The sequence below is a fragment of the Arachis hypogaea genome, chromosome 2 (genome assembly GCF_003086295.3).
Source record: "Arachis hypogaea cultivar Tifrunner chromosome 2, arahy.Tifrunner.gnm2.J5K5, whole genome shotgun sequence".
Lineage (NCBI taxonomy): Eukaryota > Viridiplantae > Streptophyta > Magnoliopsida > Fabales > Fabaceae > Arachis > Arachis hypogaea.
The window spans coordinates 12,295,006-12,314,933 of record NC_092037.1 but is presented as its reverse complement, the minus strand read 5'-3'; the positions used below and the strand labels follow the sequence as shown (position 1 = coordinate 12,314,933).

The window sequence follows — 19,928 nt, the reverse complement described above, 5'->3', positions numbered from 1 at the left end:
ATTGTGCTTACCATTTCCTCGTCACCTCATCGAAATACTCTTTATCGAGATCAGCCTCCTTTCTAATAGATTTGTCGGGAGCAACCTCAACAGTTTTTCCTTTACCAATCTTCATCGGAGAGGGTATTTCCTTGGGATAAGTCTCTCCGTTGGATGGGAAAACCACTTTGGTATGAACAGAGAGTGTTACTCCTTTGATATTGGCTCTATCGATACTGTTGTACTTCTCGATCACAGAACTCATGGCAGTTCTTAATCCACCGGACTCCCAATGCTTGCGAAAGAGCAAAGGAAGGTGAAAATTTCTCTTAAGGAGTTCAAGAACTTTGCCCCTCCTGGCATCGAGACGGATGTCTCTGAAAAACCTGCTCTTCTTTATTAGCCAATTCTTTTTTCATTCTTTCCGCCTCAAAAATAGACGCAGCTTCAACATCAAACACAACATTGCATTGAGGACATAAGGATACATCTCGATCTTTTAATTTCTGATGCATAAAAAATTCCAACATTCCTTCGCCTGCACCAGGATACACTGGTCAAACATTTTCTTTGAAATCCCCTAAGGCTGAATAAAACTCATGAGATGTAAAGCCAGTCGTGTTTATGCCCAAAAAAGAAGGTTTAACAAAATTTGCTCCTACATCGAAGGAATCAGTATCGACCTTCATCTCTTTTTTGTCATCATTGAACTTTAGTCTTCCTTCCATAATGGCGTCTTGAATCAAGTCCCTGAAACAAACACAATTGTTAGTCGAATGACTAGTTGCTTGATGAAATTCACAAATCGACAACAATGTCTTGCCTTATGGTAAAACCTATTGTTTATCTTTAAGTAACACATCAAATATCTGTTCCAATTTTGAAATATCAAAAATATAATTTTTTCCAATCTTATATTTCGAATCATTGGGTTTATCAACATTCACAATTTTCTTAAGTACAAAACAAACATAAGGTGGTCCTTTCTTTAATTCAGCCAAATCGACTTTAGAAAATTTGAAATTGGACTCTTCACTTGAAGACCCCATTTCAATATATGAAACCTTTTCTTTTCGAGCAAAAGGTTTGTTTTTGTACTTTCTTTTACTTTTAAACACTTCTTTTTCTTTATGAAGAATTTCTTCTTGTCGAACTCTTTCAACTAAATGTGCCAAATCAGGTATGTGTACATTTAGCAACTTCCGACACATATATAAAATTCTAAACCCATAGTTGCTAATTCTACTACCTCACTTTCAGGAAGAGAAACTTAGCATCGACTTCGAGCATTCTTAAATCGAATCATGAATTCATCAATTGACTCACCATCATCACGCTTCAAAGCCACTAGATCAATAATTGTTACATTCAATTCACCCCTATAAAACTGAGCATGAAAAGCACTTTTCAACTGTGCCCAAGTAACAATCAAATTAGGCCTTAAGTTTAAAATCCAAGTAAAAACATTCTTTGTTAAAGAAGAAGAAAAAAAATTTATTTTTAAATTTCATCATTTGCTAAATTTCCTAACTCAACCATGTATTGAGTAACATGCGAATTTTGTTATTTTTTTAGGATTCTTCACACCCCTTGGCACCTCTACCATATGTACAACAGTAGGGAATGCATAAACAAAATATGGTCGATTCATAAAATTTACATTGATACCGACCCTATTAAGAACGTCTTCGACGTTCCTAGTTACCTCGTTGATTATCGCGCATCATAGCCAACACATTATCGGCATTCTGGTTGCGTCAAACTATATGAGGGATATTCCCATCGAGATTCACATCATTTATATCTCTAGGATTATTCCCTGAATTTTCAGGTTTTACCTTTACATTTTAATGATCATCTTCATCATAATCGACAATCCAAGCAATTTGTTCAACTTGCCTAGCCGAATTCTCGATGTCGATCCAACCTGATGTATGCGACGTTAATTCTGCAGAAGTTTGTGCAACTATTATGGGGACATCACAGATGACCCAACATTGCTATTTGAAACTTCATCGGCTATATTAATAACTTTGCTATTTTGAAGTTGCATAAACTAAATCATTTGTTTAAGAATAGCAAAAGATTTTCGACACACTTTATAAACTGTTTCACCGGGCGTGCCAATTTGTTATGCCAATTTTTAGCAAAATTGTGGTTGGTTCGATATCTAATAGTTGGGAGCGAAATCTACTCCTCTTTATGAGTGTCAATTTTCAATTGTGCACCAAAGATTTATTTTTTGAACAAATAAAGAAAGAAAAAACTTGACATGAAAGGTAAAATTAAAGGGTTTGGAATGAAAAAAAATGCAGAAAGCAAAATAAATGACTTTAAATTTAAAATAAGCAATAAAATGCCTTCAACATGATCAAAGAACTTTAAATTCAAATACAATAAAAAAACATTAAAAAAGAAAAGAAAGGAAAGCTTTTTTGCAAAAGAAAAATAAACTTGCAAGGAAAGGTAAATTTACAAGAAATCTAAAGGAAATGCAAAAACATGGAAGAAACCCTACAGAAAATGAAGCTCTAAGCAAACTCAGAAAGTCACTGGGAATATGAGAGTAAGAGAGTGTTTTCTGAAGTAGAATTCCAACCTTCGTTCCTTCCAAACCTTGTCTATTTATAGAACAATTCGACTAATCCCATAGTGCCAGATCTCCCCTTTAAACAAATGCAAGATTACGGTTCCTGCTAAATGCAAAGTCGAGTAACTGCTACTTCCATACAACCTGTCTTTGATCTTGATACTTTGAATCTGTTGATTTCATCCTTCGACAACTTCAAATGAATTGAAGCCCTTGTCATCGATTCCCCTCTCCTTGACTCAACCATCCGATCGATTCGGTCGGTCGAAAATATTCGACCAACAACATTACAACATACCACGCAAAACAAAAAAGACAAAGAAAACCTTACATGACAACAAAAAAATTTTTTCTTCCACAATATTGGGTGCAAACCTTACTTATTGTGGTGAGGATGTCACTTTATAGTTTGACCTTAATATTTAGTAACTACATACTTGATCAGACTAATATGAATTTCACTTCACAGGATGTATAGTATACCATGTTTGGAGATAAGTAAGAACCAATGCAAACACAGCAGCAAAAAAGGTAATGTAAGACCATGGGATATTGAAGTAAGTGCTGCGTAATTGAGCCACGCAAGTTTTCCATGTATTTCTGTAATGCTCATCGATTTGACGCTTGACTTCAACATATCTATTGTCATATTTATAGGCGTCGAAGAGTTGGGTTGGCAATATATGGCCTAGTTCATTGAAGAGTCTGGCCACTTCTTCATCACTTCCAAGCAAGTTTTGGAGGACACCTGCTGCTCTGAGCTCTTTCACATCCTCGGCATCATCAATCAAGGAATCCATCAGGATAAAGTAGGAGCAAAATTCAAAGTTGCTAGAGAAGTCCGGACACAGTTCATATGCAATCAAGTTGCGAAAGAGATAAAGTGCTATATCATCAACTACAATCCCCGGAAGCATCAATTGTCCGCTAAACCAGTTGGAGGTGAAGGAAATGTTATCCCATTTCCATTCAGCTTTGCTTGTTTTCACGCCAATACCCGCTTTTCTAAGATCCCCTATGTTCTTGTATGTATGCCAAGAATGCGCTTCTCGGAGAGATCGAAATGCCTTTCTTAATTTTGATGGAACAAGCGTATCAAGGAGTGATGGCCAAAATACCTTTTTGCCAGGTGAAACATCAAGTTGGGATTTTCCTGTACAAGAGTAATATGAGCGAATATAGTCCAGTAGATGATTTGATTCTTGGTGATCATGTTTGGGAAGGGAGGATAACTCTTCTCTCTTCTTTGGTTGGCCCACCAATAGAAAATTGAAGAGTGAGTCACCCAACTGGAGTGCACAATCATCCGTTAGTAACTCCAACAACTCCATTGGAAGTTGGTTTTCCAACAAGATAATATCTCTCCATATATACATCAACTGGTCAAGCTTTAGCATCAAGAGTTCTGGTTTCTTATCATTAGCGGTGTCCATGAAATAGAGTAAAGCACATCCATCCACAAACAACATCTTCTCTAGTTCCTCATCGATGTACATTTCAACCACGTCCTTCCTGAACTGTTTCCTCAATTTCGGAAGGTGTCCTTTTACAATTTTGTACAGAAACAATTTTGCCTCTTCATGTTGCATACCTTTTTCTTTGGCTACTTGCTCAATATAATGGAATGCCCAATGGTATTTGAATCGTTGTCCAAGGCCCAGCTGGGGATCCTCATTCTGCCGATGGTGATGGATGGGACCAAATGATATCATCTTGGGTGAACAGTACCTATCAAAGTTGAGATTTTGATGCAAAAAGATGGGAACCTTTTGGATCTTGGACCAGCGAGATGCACATTCAATTGCTACTTCCAAATTTGGCAGCTCAACACTTAACCGTGGAGAATCAGGAGTAATCGGAACATTCAAGTCCTCTTGGGAAATCTCAGGAGCCGGTTGAATTTCTGAATCATGAATATCTGATTCCCCTGACACAATCTCTGTGCCATTCACATTCTCAGAATAGGAAATGTTGGTATCTGATTTAGCACGGGCAATCCTAGGATCCACATCTTTACTAGGTGCGACCTCGGCATCTGATTTCGCTCGGGCAATCTTAATGCCAGCAGCATCAACACTCCCAGGGGCAATCTTGGTAATGCCCAATTCTAAATCCATTCTCCGATGGCTATTAGTTGAGTGCAACAAATCAAATATATTAATAATAGAGATCCCTGCAGAGATAAAGTCCATTTTAGTCATTCAAATTTGTTTGATGAGTGAATTTAGTCTCTGATTTTTTTAAAGAATCAACTAAATCTCCCACTTTTAAAAACACAATTCCTACTAGTCTTTGCCTAAACTTCCATCTTACATTTTAGTGTAATCCTGAGTTAAAGGTTACATGAGCATTTTTAATTGTGGTCAATAAGATATCCAAAATTGGTTTATTTGTCTTAATTAGCTTCTGTCAATTTTAATTTAATTAAGCTTAATAAACTATTTTCTGATACTGTATTCATCATAATTTAAATATGTCAACATCAAGTAGTTGCTACAGTATTAAAATGACATTTAAGTGTGTTTATATTAGCACTACATAATGATGAGAAATGATGGGAAAGAAATAGCGAGTCTAATTTTTTTTTAAATGAAAAATCTAATTATCCTTCTTCTAACTTTATAAAAATTATATTTATCAACTTTTTTATTCAATTTATTAATGTGTATTTCTTTCTTCTTATCATTACTTTTTTATTTTTGTTTTACCGATAACTAATTAATTATAAATATTATTATTAAATCATCAACAATAATAAAATATTTAAAAAATAATATTCAATATTTTATATAATTAGATTCAAAATATTCATTAAGAAGCTAAATTTGAAATTATTGAATTCAAGTCTATGTCTTTTGTGTAAATATAAAACCAAATTATATCACGTAAAAATTAGGAATTTAATTACACGCGTATTTTGTTTAACTTTCTATATAAATTGAATAAATTAAATTTGATTAACACTTTTTCAATATAAATTGAATCAATTGAATTCGATATAGCATGTAGGAGTAATATAAATAGATACAGCATGATTTGATTTGCTACATGAATGGCTTTTTAACCATGCAGACCATGGTAAATCGAAACAATTCAATTTGAGTTACACGAGGTTATGGCACATGGTAAATCAAATTTATTGATTTTGATTTAGTAGAGTTTACGTCCATGGTAGATCAAATTTAATAACTTCGATTTAGTGGAATGCAGGGGTTCAATATAAATCGAATCCAATTAATTCGATTTAGTGTTGGTATGCTCTATATAAAAATTCGAATTCAGTTGATACGATTTACAATCATAATTCCCTCCTCCCTAAAAACTCCATGTGAGAGGGAAATTTGAGAGCAAAAGTTCAAAACTCAAAGATGGAGGACAACCCGAATCGTATTTACCGATTGGACGAAGTTGCCCATATTGCTAATAGTATCACTGAAGATGTGAGTAAATGAAATTTTTTTTCTACAAATTAGATTAAAAATATTAGCAATATTTAGTTACTAGTATTTAATGATAAATATTAGTTCGAGCAGTGATTAGCAATTTTGTTAAATTTTCTAAATTAGAAATACTAATGGTAGTAGTGATTTAGATTTATCTGAACATTGATTTAGTGGGAATTTGATTTCTATTAATAAGGTTAGAATAGTATGATGGTGAAAACTAATTCAATTTTGCATGTATGTTATAATTGGACCTTAATATTTTGGTTTAATTACTCTGTTGGTCTCTATAGTTTTACTAAATTTTTAATTAGGTTCGTATATTTTTTTTTCTTTCAATTGGATCCCTACACTGCTTTTAATTTTGTAATTACATCCTTTTTATGTTAAAAATATTAAAATTAACATAATATTTTTATCAAAATACATGCGGTCAAAGATTTAATTAAGTTTTTAATTATAAATACTTTAATTTGCAAAGAAATATTCAGTTAACTCTAATATTTTTTACACTAGGAAGGACTTAATTACAAAATTAAAGCAGTGTAAGGACCTAATTGAAAGAAAAAAAGTATAGAGACCTAATTAAAAATTTGGTGAAACTATAGGGATCAACAAAGTAATTAAACCTAATATTTTAGGATAACATTGTCATCACTTTTGTTAAGAAGTGCTTAATATAATTTAAGATTAAGATTTAGGCTATTGTTTAATTTTTTACAATAGGGCATGAATAATTTAAAATTATTTTGATGTAGTTATTTGCTAATTATGTAAGGTTTTTATGGTTCTTAGTAAATTTTTTTACCATTATGCAGCCGACCCGATGTATTTTTAGCACGAGAAAGCAGTATGATATGCCCCTGGACGACCGGATCATACCATACCTGCAGATTGTCGGATTATACTACCTTGCGAGACTCAATGACTACTGGTTTAGACTGGACGAGCCGTTAGTTAGCGCTTTTATAGAGAGAGGAGTCCGGAGATGCACACTTTTCATATCTCATTCAAGGAGTGCACCATCACATTACAAGACATGGCATACAAACTAGGCTTTCCCATTGACAGTGACTATGTCAGTGGATGTCTGACAGACTTCGAGACCTATATTGAGGGCAGCCGACCTGCCTGGACTTGGTTCGAGGAGCTACTCGATGGGTTACCTCCTGTAGACTATTGACAAGTTCCCCGTGAAGTGCACGTGGATCCAAGATGTAAATTCTGAGTAATTAGTGAATAATTAGTTAATAAATTAAGTATTAATTAAATAAATTAGAAAATAGAATTTTATACTTTAATGTGATAGAGAAAACTAAAACAAGAATATTGACACTAATTTTAAAAAAATTGACCCAAGATTGGGCCAAACCGGACGAACTGGGCCCAAGGACCAACCCAAGCCTCATCATATAAAGGATTCAGCCATCCTCCTTCCTCATTACATGAGTAACATTGAACCAAGAAGGGAGGGGATGCATATGGAGTTCAAACCCTAACGCCACTTTCAAACCAAGATATCTTCCTACTCCGAGCTCCGATTGCCGCATCATTTGCGGCCACATGACTGCAGCGTCGAGCTCTACAAAGCCCAGTAGTCAATTTGGTAAGAAATCCACGTTTTCCTTTTCAATTTTCCCTTCTCCAATTTCGAAACCCAATGTGAAATTATGTTAAATTTTGCATGATTTCGGTGTTTAGGTTCGAGTTAACCTGCGGGTATTATCGGGTTTAGCTTGTTTGAGCTGTGGGCCAGGTAAGAACCCTCCAACCTTTTGTGAGATGTTGATTTAGTGAACTCTATATTGATTATAGTGATAATTGTGATGTTAGATTGAAATTGGTTATCGGTTGGAGTTAATTTAAGAAATTGAAAGCTTGAGGATTAGCTTTGGAGGCTGGTATCGTTGGTGAGGGGGCTGGAGTTGTGGAGTTCGGAAATGCTTGAGGTGTTCCGGGTAATCAGAAAATCAACCAAGGTATGGTTTAGGTTTCGGGTATGTAATATATAATGTTCTGTGAAAACTTAGGCTAGTGACCCTAAGATAGGAAATGAATTGTGATGTTGTGTTGGTTGAGAATGATTATTATGTATGTGATTAGTGATTTGGGGAAGTTGAGATGGGTGCTTGTATGTGTAATGTGTGTAATTTGATATGAGTATGATGGTTTGATGATGATTGATGTAGGTTATAAAGCTAGAATGCTATATAATGATTGATGATGATTTTGTTGGTTAATTGAGAAATTGTGTATGAGATTATGTAAAATTGAGGTAAGGTTGATTCTAGTAGGATCTGGGGATTATAATGCTATAAATGGTATATTGTGGTGCTATTTATATAAGTGGACTGTAGGAATTAAGTTTGTTTTGATGAAAATAGAGGTTTATGCACTTTTGTGAAAAACTTATTTTTGGGCTGAACTTCGGTGAGCCATAACTTGGCTTTCGAACCCCCAAATTGTTTCAAACTTCTTTCATATGAAAATTGAATCCGTGAAGTTTACGCCGTTTGAAGAATGAATGAAAAATGTTTTAAGACGAAAAAGTTATGCGCATCAGAAGTTTGGAGGGCAAGGCTGAAATTCTGCAGCACTCAGCATTTTTGCTAACCTGCAGGTCTTGCGTACGCGACCACTGCACGCGGCGCGACCAACCTCTATGGGTTGGGCATCTCGCGTACGCGAGTAGGGTGCTTGCATACGCGAGCAAGAAAACGCACGCCCACGCGTATGCGTGGCCGACGCGTACGCGTGTCCCCAATTTCAGCAAACATAAATTCCGTGTTTTAAAATTTAATTTCAAACCTCTAAAGTTCTATTTTCATTCCTTTGGCCCTAGATCTTGTTATTAAGCCTCGTAATAGGAGGAAATTAGGAAATGGTGGTAACTTGGAGATGAAGAAAGACTTTTAAAAGGTAATAAGTGGTTGGGGAAGATGGTATGTGATTGATAAGGATGACAAAAGTGGCATATAAGGCAAATAAGCGAGTAAAGTAACTTGGAGAATGTTGTATTAGACAATTGATGATGTTAATTAATGGAGAATGATGGGATGAGCTATGAGTTAATATTGAGAACGTAAATGTTATTTCTCAGCTAATGATTGAATATTATTGAGCTTGGGGTGCTGTCTTCACCATGTCAGCCGGGGATTTTTCCCGTAAATATTATTGAGTTTGGGGTGTTGTCTTTCCCATGTCAGCTTGGGGTGTTGTCTCCCCATGTCAGCTTGAGATCCTGCCCATGGTTATCATTGAGCTTGGGGTATTGTCTCCCCCATGTCAGCTTGGAATTCATTCCATGGTTAATTTCCACAGTTATCTACCAAGACATGTCGGGCTGGCTATATAATCGATAGTTGATATCAACATCCATAGGATAGATATTCATCATGTCCATATTGTTTGCTTTGTTTGCTATGCATTAACTGTATTATGCTAATTGATTATATTATGCTAACTGTTATATTTGCTATTTGCACTACTTGTTCCCTACTTGTGCTTGCATTTGTCTGTTTGTTTGCCTTTGTAACTTCACTAGAGATGGAGGAACGGAGGAAAGGCGGCAATATTTAGCTAGCTAAGTTTTAGTTAGATTTAAGGATACGGTTAAGTTTAGAAAGCCTTAGAGAATCACCCTGATTTATGTTTTCTGTCTTAGTTTCTTTAAGCTTTATAATCTGCGTGTCGGCGTTCTAGGATTGCCTCTGGTATTCTCAAGACCTTATATCTTACGTGTGTGGCACCTTTACCATACTGAGAACCTCTGATTCTCACCCCATACCGTGTTGTTGTTTTTCAGATGCAGGTCGAAAGGCTCCTCGATAGGCGTCTGGAGTTCTGCAGCGAAGTGTTTTCTGGGATGTTATTTGGGTCTATATTTATATATAATCTTATGTATTTAACTCTCCGACAACTTACTTTACTTTTGTACCTCTTAGAGATTTATGGAGAACTAGGGTTTTATGTTTATATTTTGGGCTTCGAGTTATGTATATAAGTATGTAAATATTCTTCGGCCAGCCTTAGCTTCGCAGGTTGAGTTAGGAGCTTGTTATTTTGTACTTTTGACCCTCTATTCCTAGTTTTTGTTATCTTATTTTTGTTAACCTTAGATTTCTTCGCACGCAAGTTTTCTGTTTACGTGAGCATTACGGCTTTAATTTTAAACTTTTCTTCAAGGCTCCTAGATATAAAACTTTTCAACTATATATATTAGAGGTCGTAATACCTCACCACCTCAGTTTTATGACTTAAGCATATGACTCTGTGTGGTAGGGTGTTACACAAGAGACATTCAGTGAGCTTTCTGAAGATGTAGATGAGGAGATTGTGAGGAGGTATGCAAGGGAGTACATCATGATGTTGTTGTCAACTCAGTTGTTTGGTGACAAGTCTGGGACACATCTTTATATCCAGTAGTTGCCTTATGTAGTTAGGCTAGAGGATTTGGGTAGATACAGCTGGATGTCCGTCGCTCTTGCATAGTTATATCGATGCATATGTCGTGTTGCCAACAGGAACGTCGTCAAATTGGTTGGTCCATTACAGCTACTTGAGTCATGGATCTTTTGATGTTTTCCAAGTTTAAGGCCTGATGGATTTGACATATTTCATTGGTCATTGGCGTTGAAGTATTTATGTTTCTTAAATGTGTTAAACCTGTTAATAATCGTGCTGTAACTCGTCATTATTAACCTAAAGTTTCAGATGGCATATGGTTGGGATATCAATCAACATTGAGCGAGAAAGGGCCCAGAGTAACGAATTGGAGGTTGAGGATCGACTTACTGTAGGCGAGAAATGTGTTACTGTAACTTTTTACATGCGTGTTTTATTCATATAGCTTTTAACTTTGAGATTCTTGTTGTTAAGTTATTGCCTTTAACATTATTTCCTTTTTACAATTCACATAGATGCCGTATAGCTCACACAAAATTGTTCAGATAGTGCATCTTGAGATACTAAAACCTTAATTTAAAATTTAATGTTATATGGATAATTATAATATTAAAAAATATATTTAGTATTACTATCTGTTAATTTATTAGTAAATATAAATTAATATATATAATTAATATTGCATAGAAGGGATTAAAAAATAAACATGAGGGTAAAGTTTTATAGAGTAATTGTAAGTATATAATATTGCTACATTTATAAATTGATGCATTAGGTAAAAAAAAGTGTTGCCTAATCATTTAAATGATATAACTTAGGTAAAGTGAGAAGCGTAGTCTTTGGTGTCTAGAAGAATCATTTTAAAAGCGTAGTCTATTTCTTTTTTAAAAAGTATAACTTTAGATACAGAAAAATGATGTCTTTGAGAATAGACTACAACTGCATAGACAATTTTTACTAAAGCGCAATGTTCTGAAAATCGGACCGGACCGGCCGGTTCGACCGGTTTAACCACGAACCGGCGATGCAAACGGTCCGGTCCTCCTACAGAAACCGTCCTGGAAAGAACCGGCGACGAACCGGCGAACCGGCCAAAAATCGGCCGGTTGGGCCGAACCGGTAACCGGCCGGTTCTGCATAAACGACGTCGTTTCATTATATAAAAAAAAAGAACCCCTTAACCCGACCCGACCCGAAGAGCACCCTGACCCGGTGACCCCAACCACCCCCCCCCGTTTCTTCCCCCGAATCCCTAATTCTGTGTGTTGTTCATCTTCGTGAGAGAAGAGAACAGAGAATGAGAGAAGACTGAAGTTGAACCCTCCACGCCCGAACCCTAGCCTGCCACCGCCCCCTCCTTCGTCGCCGCGGTCACCGGTCAACAACGCAACCGCCGTCGCCTGGTCGTCAGCCCAAGTAACCCTCCTTCTTCGCCTGGTTCCCTGCCCAGTAGCCAGCCGTCTGCCTCGTCTTCATCTGCCCCGTCCCATCGTCTTCATCGTCGCACGGTGAGTAACTCGTCTCTGCTCATCTTTGTTCTTCACTTCTTTGCCTCTGTGAACTTCGACTTGCCTCTGTGAACTGACTTCCTCTGCTCATCTTTGTTCTTTGCCTCTGTGAACTTCTTTGTTAGTAACCTGATTTGTAGCTCAATTTCTGTTTGTTAGTAACTTGGTTTGCAGCTCAAATTCTGTTTCTTGGTAACTTGGTTTGCAGCTCAATTTCTGTGTGTTGCTCAATTTGTGTTTGTAGTTCAATTTGTGTTTGTAGTTCAATTTCTGTGTGTTGCTCAAATTTCTGTTTTGTAGCTCAAATTTGTTACTGTTTTGTACTTTGTTAATGCTGGAAACTAACTCGGTTTTGCATATTTGTTGACTGGCTGAATTTCTCAAATTTGTTCTGCATAATTGTTAATGTTCATTGTGTAGATAGAATTGTTAATGTTTATTGCTGTGGCTGTTTTTAATTTCATATATGTTTTATTAATTTTAGTTATGGAAGATAGTATTAATCAAGAAGCAACTGCTGATAACAATGATTCTGTGAATAATAACATGCCTGCCGATACTCCTATTTCGAATGATGCTGCTAATCCTAATTCCCGTAGTGCTAACGATAGTCAGTTACAAGGTTCTTCGAACCTTAGGGGAAAAACAGATTTAGCTTGGAAATATGTTGCTCTACAAACAGTGAATGGAAAACCACAGTATCAATGTTTATTTTGTCTACAAGTTTTCAATGGAGGTGGAATTCACAGGATGAAGAAACATCTAGCAAAGATTACCGGAGACATGAAAAAATGTCCTAAAGTTCCATATGATGTGGAAAAACAGATGGAAAGTTTGTTGAAAGATATTCAGGCCAGCAAAAAGAAAAGAAAAGTAAGTTTTGGTGAAGAGGGTGGTGATGAGGTAGAGGATGCAATTGATGAGGCAATCCAAGAAGAACAGGAACAGCAGCGTACCTCGAATCAGCAAGGAGTTGGAGGCGATCCAAAGAAAAAAGCCAAAGTCATTCCTCCTATGTTTGCACCAAGAACAACTCCAGGAGCTCAACCAAGTATTAAGAGTGTTTTGCAAAACAAAGAGGCGATACACGAGGTTGATAAACGATTTGCTCGGTGGCTTTTGGATTGTAAAATTCCATTTAATGCTGTGATGTCGCCATATTTCCAAGATATGTTGGATGGTGTTGCTGGTATTGGACCTGGTTACAAGGGGCCTTCTTATGATAAGTTAAGGGTTCATTTGTTGGCTGATCTTAAAAGAGAAAGTCAAATGCTAGTTGATAGTTGTAGGAGTGCATGGAAGGAAACTGGATGTACCCTCATGACTGATGGTTGGACAGATCAAAGACAAAGGACGTTAATCAATTTCTTGGTGTATTGTTCTAAAGGTTTGTGCTTTGTGAAATCAATAGATGCTTCCAGTATGGTAAAAAATGCTTCACACTTGTGTACTTTGTTTTTTGAGGTGATTGAATGGATTGGCCCAAATAATATTGTGCATGTTGTGACTGACAATGCGGCCAATTATGTTGCTGCTGGTAGGCTTATCAATATAAAATATGATAATATCTATTGGTCACCATGTGCTGCTCATTGCCTTAATCTTATTTTAAAAGATATAAGCAGCATGGCGCATATTTCTAACCTTGCAACTCGTGCTTCAAAGATCACAGTATTTGTGTACAATTATACGGTTTTCTTATCTTGGCTAAGACAAAGACCTCATTGGAGAGAAATTGTACGTCCTGGTGCAACCCGGTTTGCAACTGTGTTTATTATATTGAAGAGCATCTTTGACCGTAAAAAGGAGTGCTACTGGCGGTGGTAGTAGTGGTCTTTATGCTGCATCTCTTTCTTCTGCTGATCAGGGTGGGAATGAAGGTGAAAATCATCCCACCGAAGCAGATTTGCAACAAGTTCTTGCGGATTTTGATTGATAAACCATGATATTGGGATTTAATATTTAGATATGCTTTTATTACTATTTAACTTTTGAGTTTGGATTTTGATAAGATCATATGTATTTGGTTGATGATATTTTATGTAGTATTTTAAATTTCGAAGATATTTTAAGATTTATATCAGACTATAATTATATTTTAGGATGTGTATTTATAATTTATTTATTATTCTACTCTAAACGGTTTTTCGGTTGAATCACCAGTTAAACCGATTAGACCAATAAACCAATAAACCAGTAACTAGAGCGATTTGATGATCGGTCCAGTTTTCTGAACCTTGCTAAAGCGTCTCCATAATTAAATAAGTATAGCCTTTTCGTAATGGCATCATTTTTTGCAACTTTTAACTACACTACTTTTCAAGGATAGTTGAATTAGTGATTTTGTTGGAGTAAAATAATAATAAAAAAATCAGATTTCATGTTCAATTAATCTTCTTTCCAACATTCCTGTGTAGAAAAAACAAACAAATCTCGCCAACAAACAGCAACACTCCCAAGAAAAAAAAGAACAATCAAATAGAAAAATTATATTATGCAACTTTACTTATTCAAAATATTACTGCCTAAGATATTATAACCTTAAGCAATTTTAAGTATTTTCATGCATGAATAAATAAAGTAATAAACCATTTCATAAATATCATCATTACACAATCAAAATTTTAAATAAATATTAAATAATATTTCAAAAAGAACTTTTTCAATAACCAAAAAATATTATGCGAAACTCATTTCTCATATCAAATAAAAGTTTTGACGGTTAAATTTTTCGATTTCTAAGGCATAAAAAATCTTAACCAATAATTTTATAGCATTAATTAACAACTTGTTTTTGGTTTTTCCGTTATCAAAGGGATAGTTCGACTTCAATTTTAGTAAATGCACCAAATTGGGCTGACAACTTTTCAATTTTTTCCTCTTAATAAGTAATATTGTAATAATGTAAAATTTGTTTTTTTCATTTTTCATCATACTCCTTTAAATAAAGCCAAAAAAAAAACATATTTAAAAATTATTATAAAATAAAAAATACACTTAACAACATCACTGGATAAAAGGAAAGTTGAGAGAAATTTATTCCCATGTAATGGTTGCTGCACAGCTGCATGCACATGGTTTGCTTTTTTTTTTTTTTTTTTTTTTGCTCTCCAGGACATACATATGGTTTGCTGTCAAAAAGAGAAGATTGGTGATATAGAAACAAGTGATATTCCTATGAAAAAATATGATCCCAATATATTAATAGCAAAAGTTTTCGAGAAGTGAAGATCCTCGCGGATATCACTCCGAATGAGAATTCGAAGACGGAGAATTTTTTCTATGAAAATAGGATGGGAGACAATTTTTTCAAGGCAAACATGGAGAGTGGAGACCCAAACGGAAATCTCTGCCCGTCTCCGTTAGTCTTTGAAGTATATAATTTTTTTAATTGTCTTTGATAATTTATTTATACTATAGGTTTTTTAGTCTTTTCACAAGTCTTTTATATATAGGAAAAAATAATCATTTGTACTCATGAACTTTACGAACGCTAACACATACCTATCAAAGAAGAAAACTAATGTTGTATCCATTAAAGATGAGTTCTGTATGACAAAAGTACCAAAACCTTAAATTTGTGTTGACTTTTTAATAAAATTTCTAAATTACCCCACCCTTTATCTTCAACCCTGACCTTTCTTCTTCCCCAAATCTCAAACACCTTCATTGCCACCACATTAACCACCCTCTCTATTCTCTACTATTCCACTAACCACCATTGCCGCCATCTTTCCACGCCAATGAGGACGAAGACAACGACAAGGCCTCCAGACAATCCACCCGTTCCCATGCAACGCTACCACCCACCCGCCTGTTCCCAGCGCCACCGCAAGCCCACGCACAGATCACCTCTGCCTCAACATATTGGCAAGTTCAGAGTTCAAAGCCACTGGATTCAACCTCCAGCAACGCCGTTGCACAGAGATGCCGCAATGCCTCTCCGGCCAAGACCCCTGTCCAGTGCCGCCACAAGATGGAGAAGTTCTGAAAGTGATACTGAATCGAGATCCAACACGCAAGGTCCCTTCCTTATGTGCGATTCAACTCGTCCTATGTCCACTTCAAGCTCATGGACTCCATGGAGACAGGTCCTATGTTTACAACAGTACAAATTACAAATTTGTTATACGATTTTAGTATCATTATAAAATGTAAACAAAGTATTCATGGCAAGAAATAGAAAGAAAAAGTTGGATCAGTTAATTAACGAAGTTGAGCAAATCTCCTATAACTAATAACAAGGAGATGCAATTTTCAACCATTCAACATACGTTTTTTGTGATTCTTGAGGCATTTCATTTTACTCTTGGAGTTTTGCTACTAGATTGTGCAAGTTTGAATATTAACTAATAGATTTAAAATTTTGTTTCGATTGGTTGTTACTTGTTAGATCATAATTCATACCCAAATTGAACGAATTGAGTGTATTCATTGTTCAAATCCTCTCTGAAATCTCCAATCATATCTATCTTAGGATACTTGTCAAGTCAGAGAACACGACTCTGATAGCCACAACGGCGATGGAGGTGGCGTTGACCGTGACGAAGATAACAAGGGGTTTGGGGAAAGGGAAGATAGGGGGAGAGGGATCCAGTTGGAGAGGTTGTGTCGGCGATAAAGTTTCTTGGAGATGGATTCGTGAAGATAGAACATATAAAGATGAAAATGCCGTCATGGTGGCGGTGGTGGAGTAGCAGAGAAAAGAGAAGGTGGTTAAGGTAGTGGTAATGGAGTGATGTGAAAGTTTGAGATTTGGAAAAGAAGAGATGGTGGTGGAGTTGATGTTGAAGATAATGGTGGGAGTAATTCTGGAATTTTATTAAAATGTCAACATAAATTTAGGATTTGGATACCGTTGTCATACAGAATCTATCTTTGATTAGTACAACGTTAGTTTTCTTTTTCAGTGGACATTTTTTATCGTGCGTCAAGTTCACGGATACAGAGGTTATTTTTTCTATATATAGATAAGATAACAAACCCTAACCCCTTTAATTACTCTTCACTGCTGCGTCGTCACCTATTCCTTCTCCTATGCCCTCCCTTTCTCACTCATCATTACCGCGTTCCCCACATCGGCAGCCATCAGCCCTCACTACTCTGTCGTCTCCCTTCCCATAGCGTACCGTCGTTGTGCCCTCCCCTTCGTTCGCGTTCATCGTCGCTGTTCCATTCGCTCATGTCCTGTCTCTACTCCGTTGCTCGCATTCCATCTCTGCGCCGTCTCATTCACTCGCGTTCATCACCGCCCGTTTTGCTAGCGTCTCTTCTCTGCTCTGCCGTTCGTGTCCCGTCGCTACCCCGTCCCTTTGCTTGTGTTTGTCGTCGTTATTGTCCCTTCTCTTCCTCCTCCATTGAATTTGATTTGAGTTTGTTTGATTTTTTTGTTTTTACTTTTGTTTCTGTTCATGTTTGATTTCCTCTGTTTTTGTTTCTATTCTCTTTGATTCTCTGCCATAGTGATTGAATGTGTTTGTTTGCTGAATTTGATGTGAGTTTGTTGAATTTTTTTTGGGTCCACATTTGCTGAATTTGTGTAATTGTTTCTATTTGTCTATTTGATACCTCTATTTTTATGTTTGGATATTTTATACAAAAAAATTTATTTACCAATTATGTTTGCGTATAACTACATAAAAAAACTTTTATTTATTTATTACGTAAAAAATAATTTTTTTAAAAAAATATAAATTATAACTTCTAAAAAAATATTTTTTATTTTTCTAATACTTTTATTTTTATTACTAAAAATTTACTAAACACATTAAAAATAAAAAATTATTAAAAAAATTTTTTTATCAACTTAATAATATCCAAATAAATACATAATTAATAAATAAAAAATCTTCTAAAATGACCTCCAAACATAAAATTATTTTTAATTTTATAAAATATCTTTTAAAAAAATTATTAAATAAAAAAGACTTTCTAAAAATTACTTCCAAACAAGCCTTAAGTTCCTCAGTTAACAGATTAACAAATTATAACCAAGTTAACAATCAAGAATTAACAGATTCCTAATCAATATCATTAATCAGTTAATCAAATTATAACCCAATAAGACAATAACTGAATAAATAACAAAAATTAAAAAAACATACCTGAAAAGAAGGAGATCAAGCACGGCGAAGCAGTTACGCAGAGGAGGCGACGAGCCAGTGAAGGCAGTGAAGAGGGAGACTAAGAAGGTGAGCACCGGACAAGGACGCGACGACGACGACGACGACGAGAGACGCAGTCACGCAGAGCCGCAGAGGAGGCGACGAGCCAGTGAAGGAGACCCACAGGGGCCGACGCGAGAGTCACCCGAGACGAAGCAGAGTAGCCCGGCGGTGGCGGTGGCCAACTGGCCGGTGCTTTTTTGGGAGTGTGGGAGGATTTTGAGGGGTGTGGTCTGCTCGAAGAGGAAAAGGAAGAGGGTAGCTTAGGAAGTTAGTGTTTCATTTTTATCCTTTCGGACAAGCTCAAAACCTTCCTTAAAATCAGTTGACTCTAGTCAACCAAAAAGAAAAAACAAGTACACTCGCTCTATGTAAATTTACACGTTGTTTATGCTTAGACTTAGATTAGATGCCACCAAATTGAAATAATTTCCAATACTCATTTTAAAATTTTAGTATTTTTTTGTAATTTTAAAATAAAAGTAAAAAAATGCAAAGATATATTTTTCGAAAGTGATAATTTTTATCTTTTTAAAAAATATTTTAATATAATAAATAAATAAATGAATATTTTTATATTTTGTATTTAAATATAATTATTAAATATATTATATTTTTGCTCACGAACTATAGTTTAAATGGTATAATTTCTTTATATTTAGAAATTGCAGATTCAAATTTTTCTATCTTTAAAAATAAGTAAAAATTATTTTTATGAATACTTTCAATAAAAAATTCTCTTTTTCAAATTCAAGTTACAATATTATAATAATTTGTTGTTCAGCATAGTTCAATCCGAATATTTAATAATTTGCTTAGAATAATATTAAATGATTAGTAAAATTTATTTTTTTATTAGTACTAAATTTTAAATTTTAATAATATAAAAATAATATTAATTCCAAAAATATTGACCAATATTAATACACTATATTTTGTCCTAAGATTTCTCGTTCATTTGTATAATGTTATGTTCAGCTACCACTCATTAATTAACGTTATATTCAAGTATCACTGTCCTTGCCTGAAACAAGTTAACTCAGCTCTTTATAAATTTTCACATAGTTCATGAATAGATGCTATTAAATAGGAATAAGTTTTAAATTTTCTTTAAAATTTAGTATTTTTCATAATTTTTTAAGTAAAAGTATCATTTTCAAAAGTGATCATGTTTATCCTTTTAAAAGAATATTTTAATATTATAAATAAATAAATACGTTTATATTTTTATATTTAAATATAATTTTTAAGTAAAAAATTCTTTTATAAATACGTTCGATAAACTATACTTTTTTTTAAGAGAAGTATAGGAATCAAGTGTGTAACCAGCCAAAAATTGAACAACTCAATTAATTATAATTATTAATAATTAATTTTAAATTAATTAAATTTAAAATTTAAATAATTAGAAACTAATTAAGTAAACTTAATTAAAAACTATAAAAACTTTCTTCATCTCTTTCATATTAACCTGCACACTCCTAACAACAACACACAATTTTTTTCTCACCGTCAGATCCTTTTCACCTCTGTCTTCACATAAGACGACAAGAAGTTCACTACCGATAAAACCGTCGAGTATGTCAAATCTGGCATGGTCTTCAACAACGAATTATGAGAACGCGGTAATAGGTTGATTTTTCAAGAGAATACCATAGAAATGATGCTTGTCTATCTCCTTGGATTTTGCTGTATTTGTGTTACTTCTTCTTTGACGTCGGGGTGACAGGTGGCGGAGAGGCCAAAAAGACGGAGACGGAGATATTTTTGTAGTGAAAAAGGGTGAGAGCCGTGAGGACTTGTTGTGGGATGGCTGGCTTTCTTGCTCTGACTCCCACTG

General features: G+C 35.1%; 1 protein-coding gene across 2 annotated transcripts; it reads right to left on the bottom strand.

Moving 5' to 3' along the window:
• Positions 1-2,289: 2,289 nt before the first annotated feature.
• On the bottom strand, positions 2,290-18,457 carry LOC112737845 (UPF0481 protein At3g47200). 2 transcript variants are annotated; one of them, XM_025787980.3, is made up of 2 exons: positions 18,029-18,439; positions 2,290-4,742 (listed from the first exon to the last, which is right to left on the bottom strand). In XM_025787980.3, exon 2 carries the CDS (start codon positions 4,684-4,686, stop codon positions 3,028-3,030), a length of 1,659 nt encoding a protein of 552 aa, XP_025643765.1. In that variant the 5' UTR covers positions 4,687-4,742; positions 18,029-18,439; the 3' UTR covers positions 2,290-3,027. The 2 variants fall into 2 exon arrangements, 1 of the variants encoding a protein (XP_025643765.1); XR_003169112.3 differs by lacking the exon at positions 2,290-4,742 and adding an exon at positions 15,432-16,018 and having other exon boundaries at positions 18,029-18,457.
• Positions 18,458-19,928: the final 1,471 nt, after the last annotated feature.

Bases quoted from the DNA above. Each gene is read 5' to 3' on its own strand.
- LOC112737845 (XM_025787980.3), bottom strand. From the start codon at position 4,686: ATGGATTTAGAATTGGGCATTACCAAGATTGCCCCTGGGAGTGTTGAT.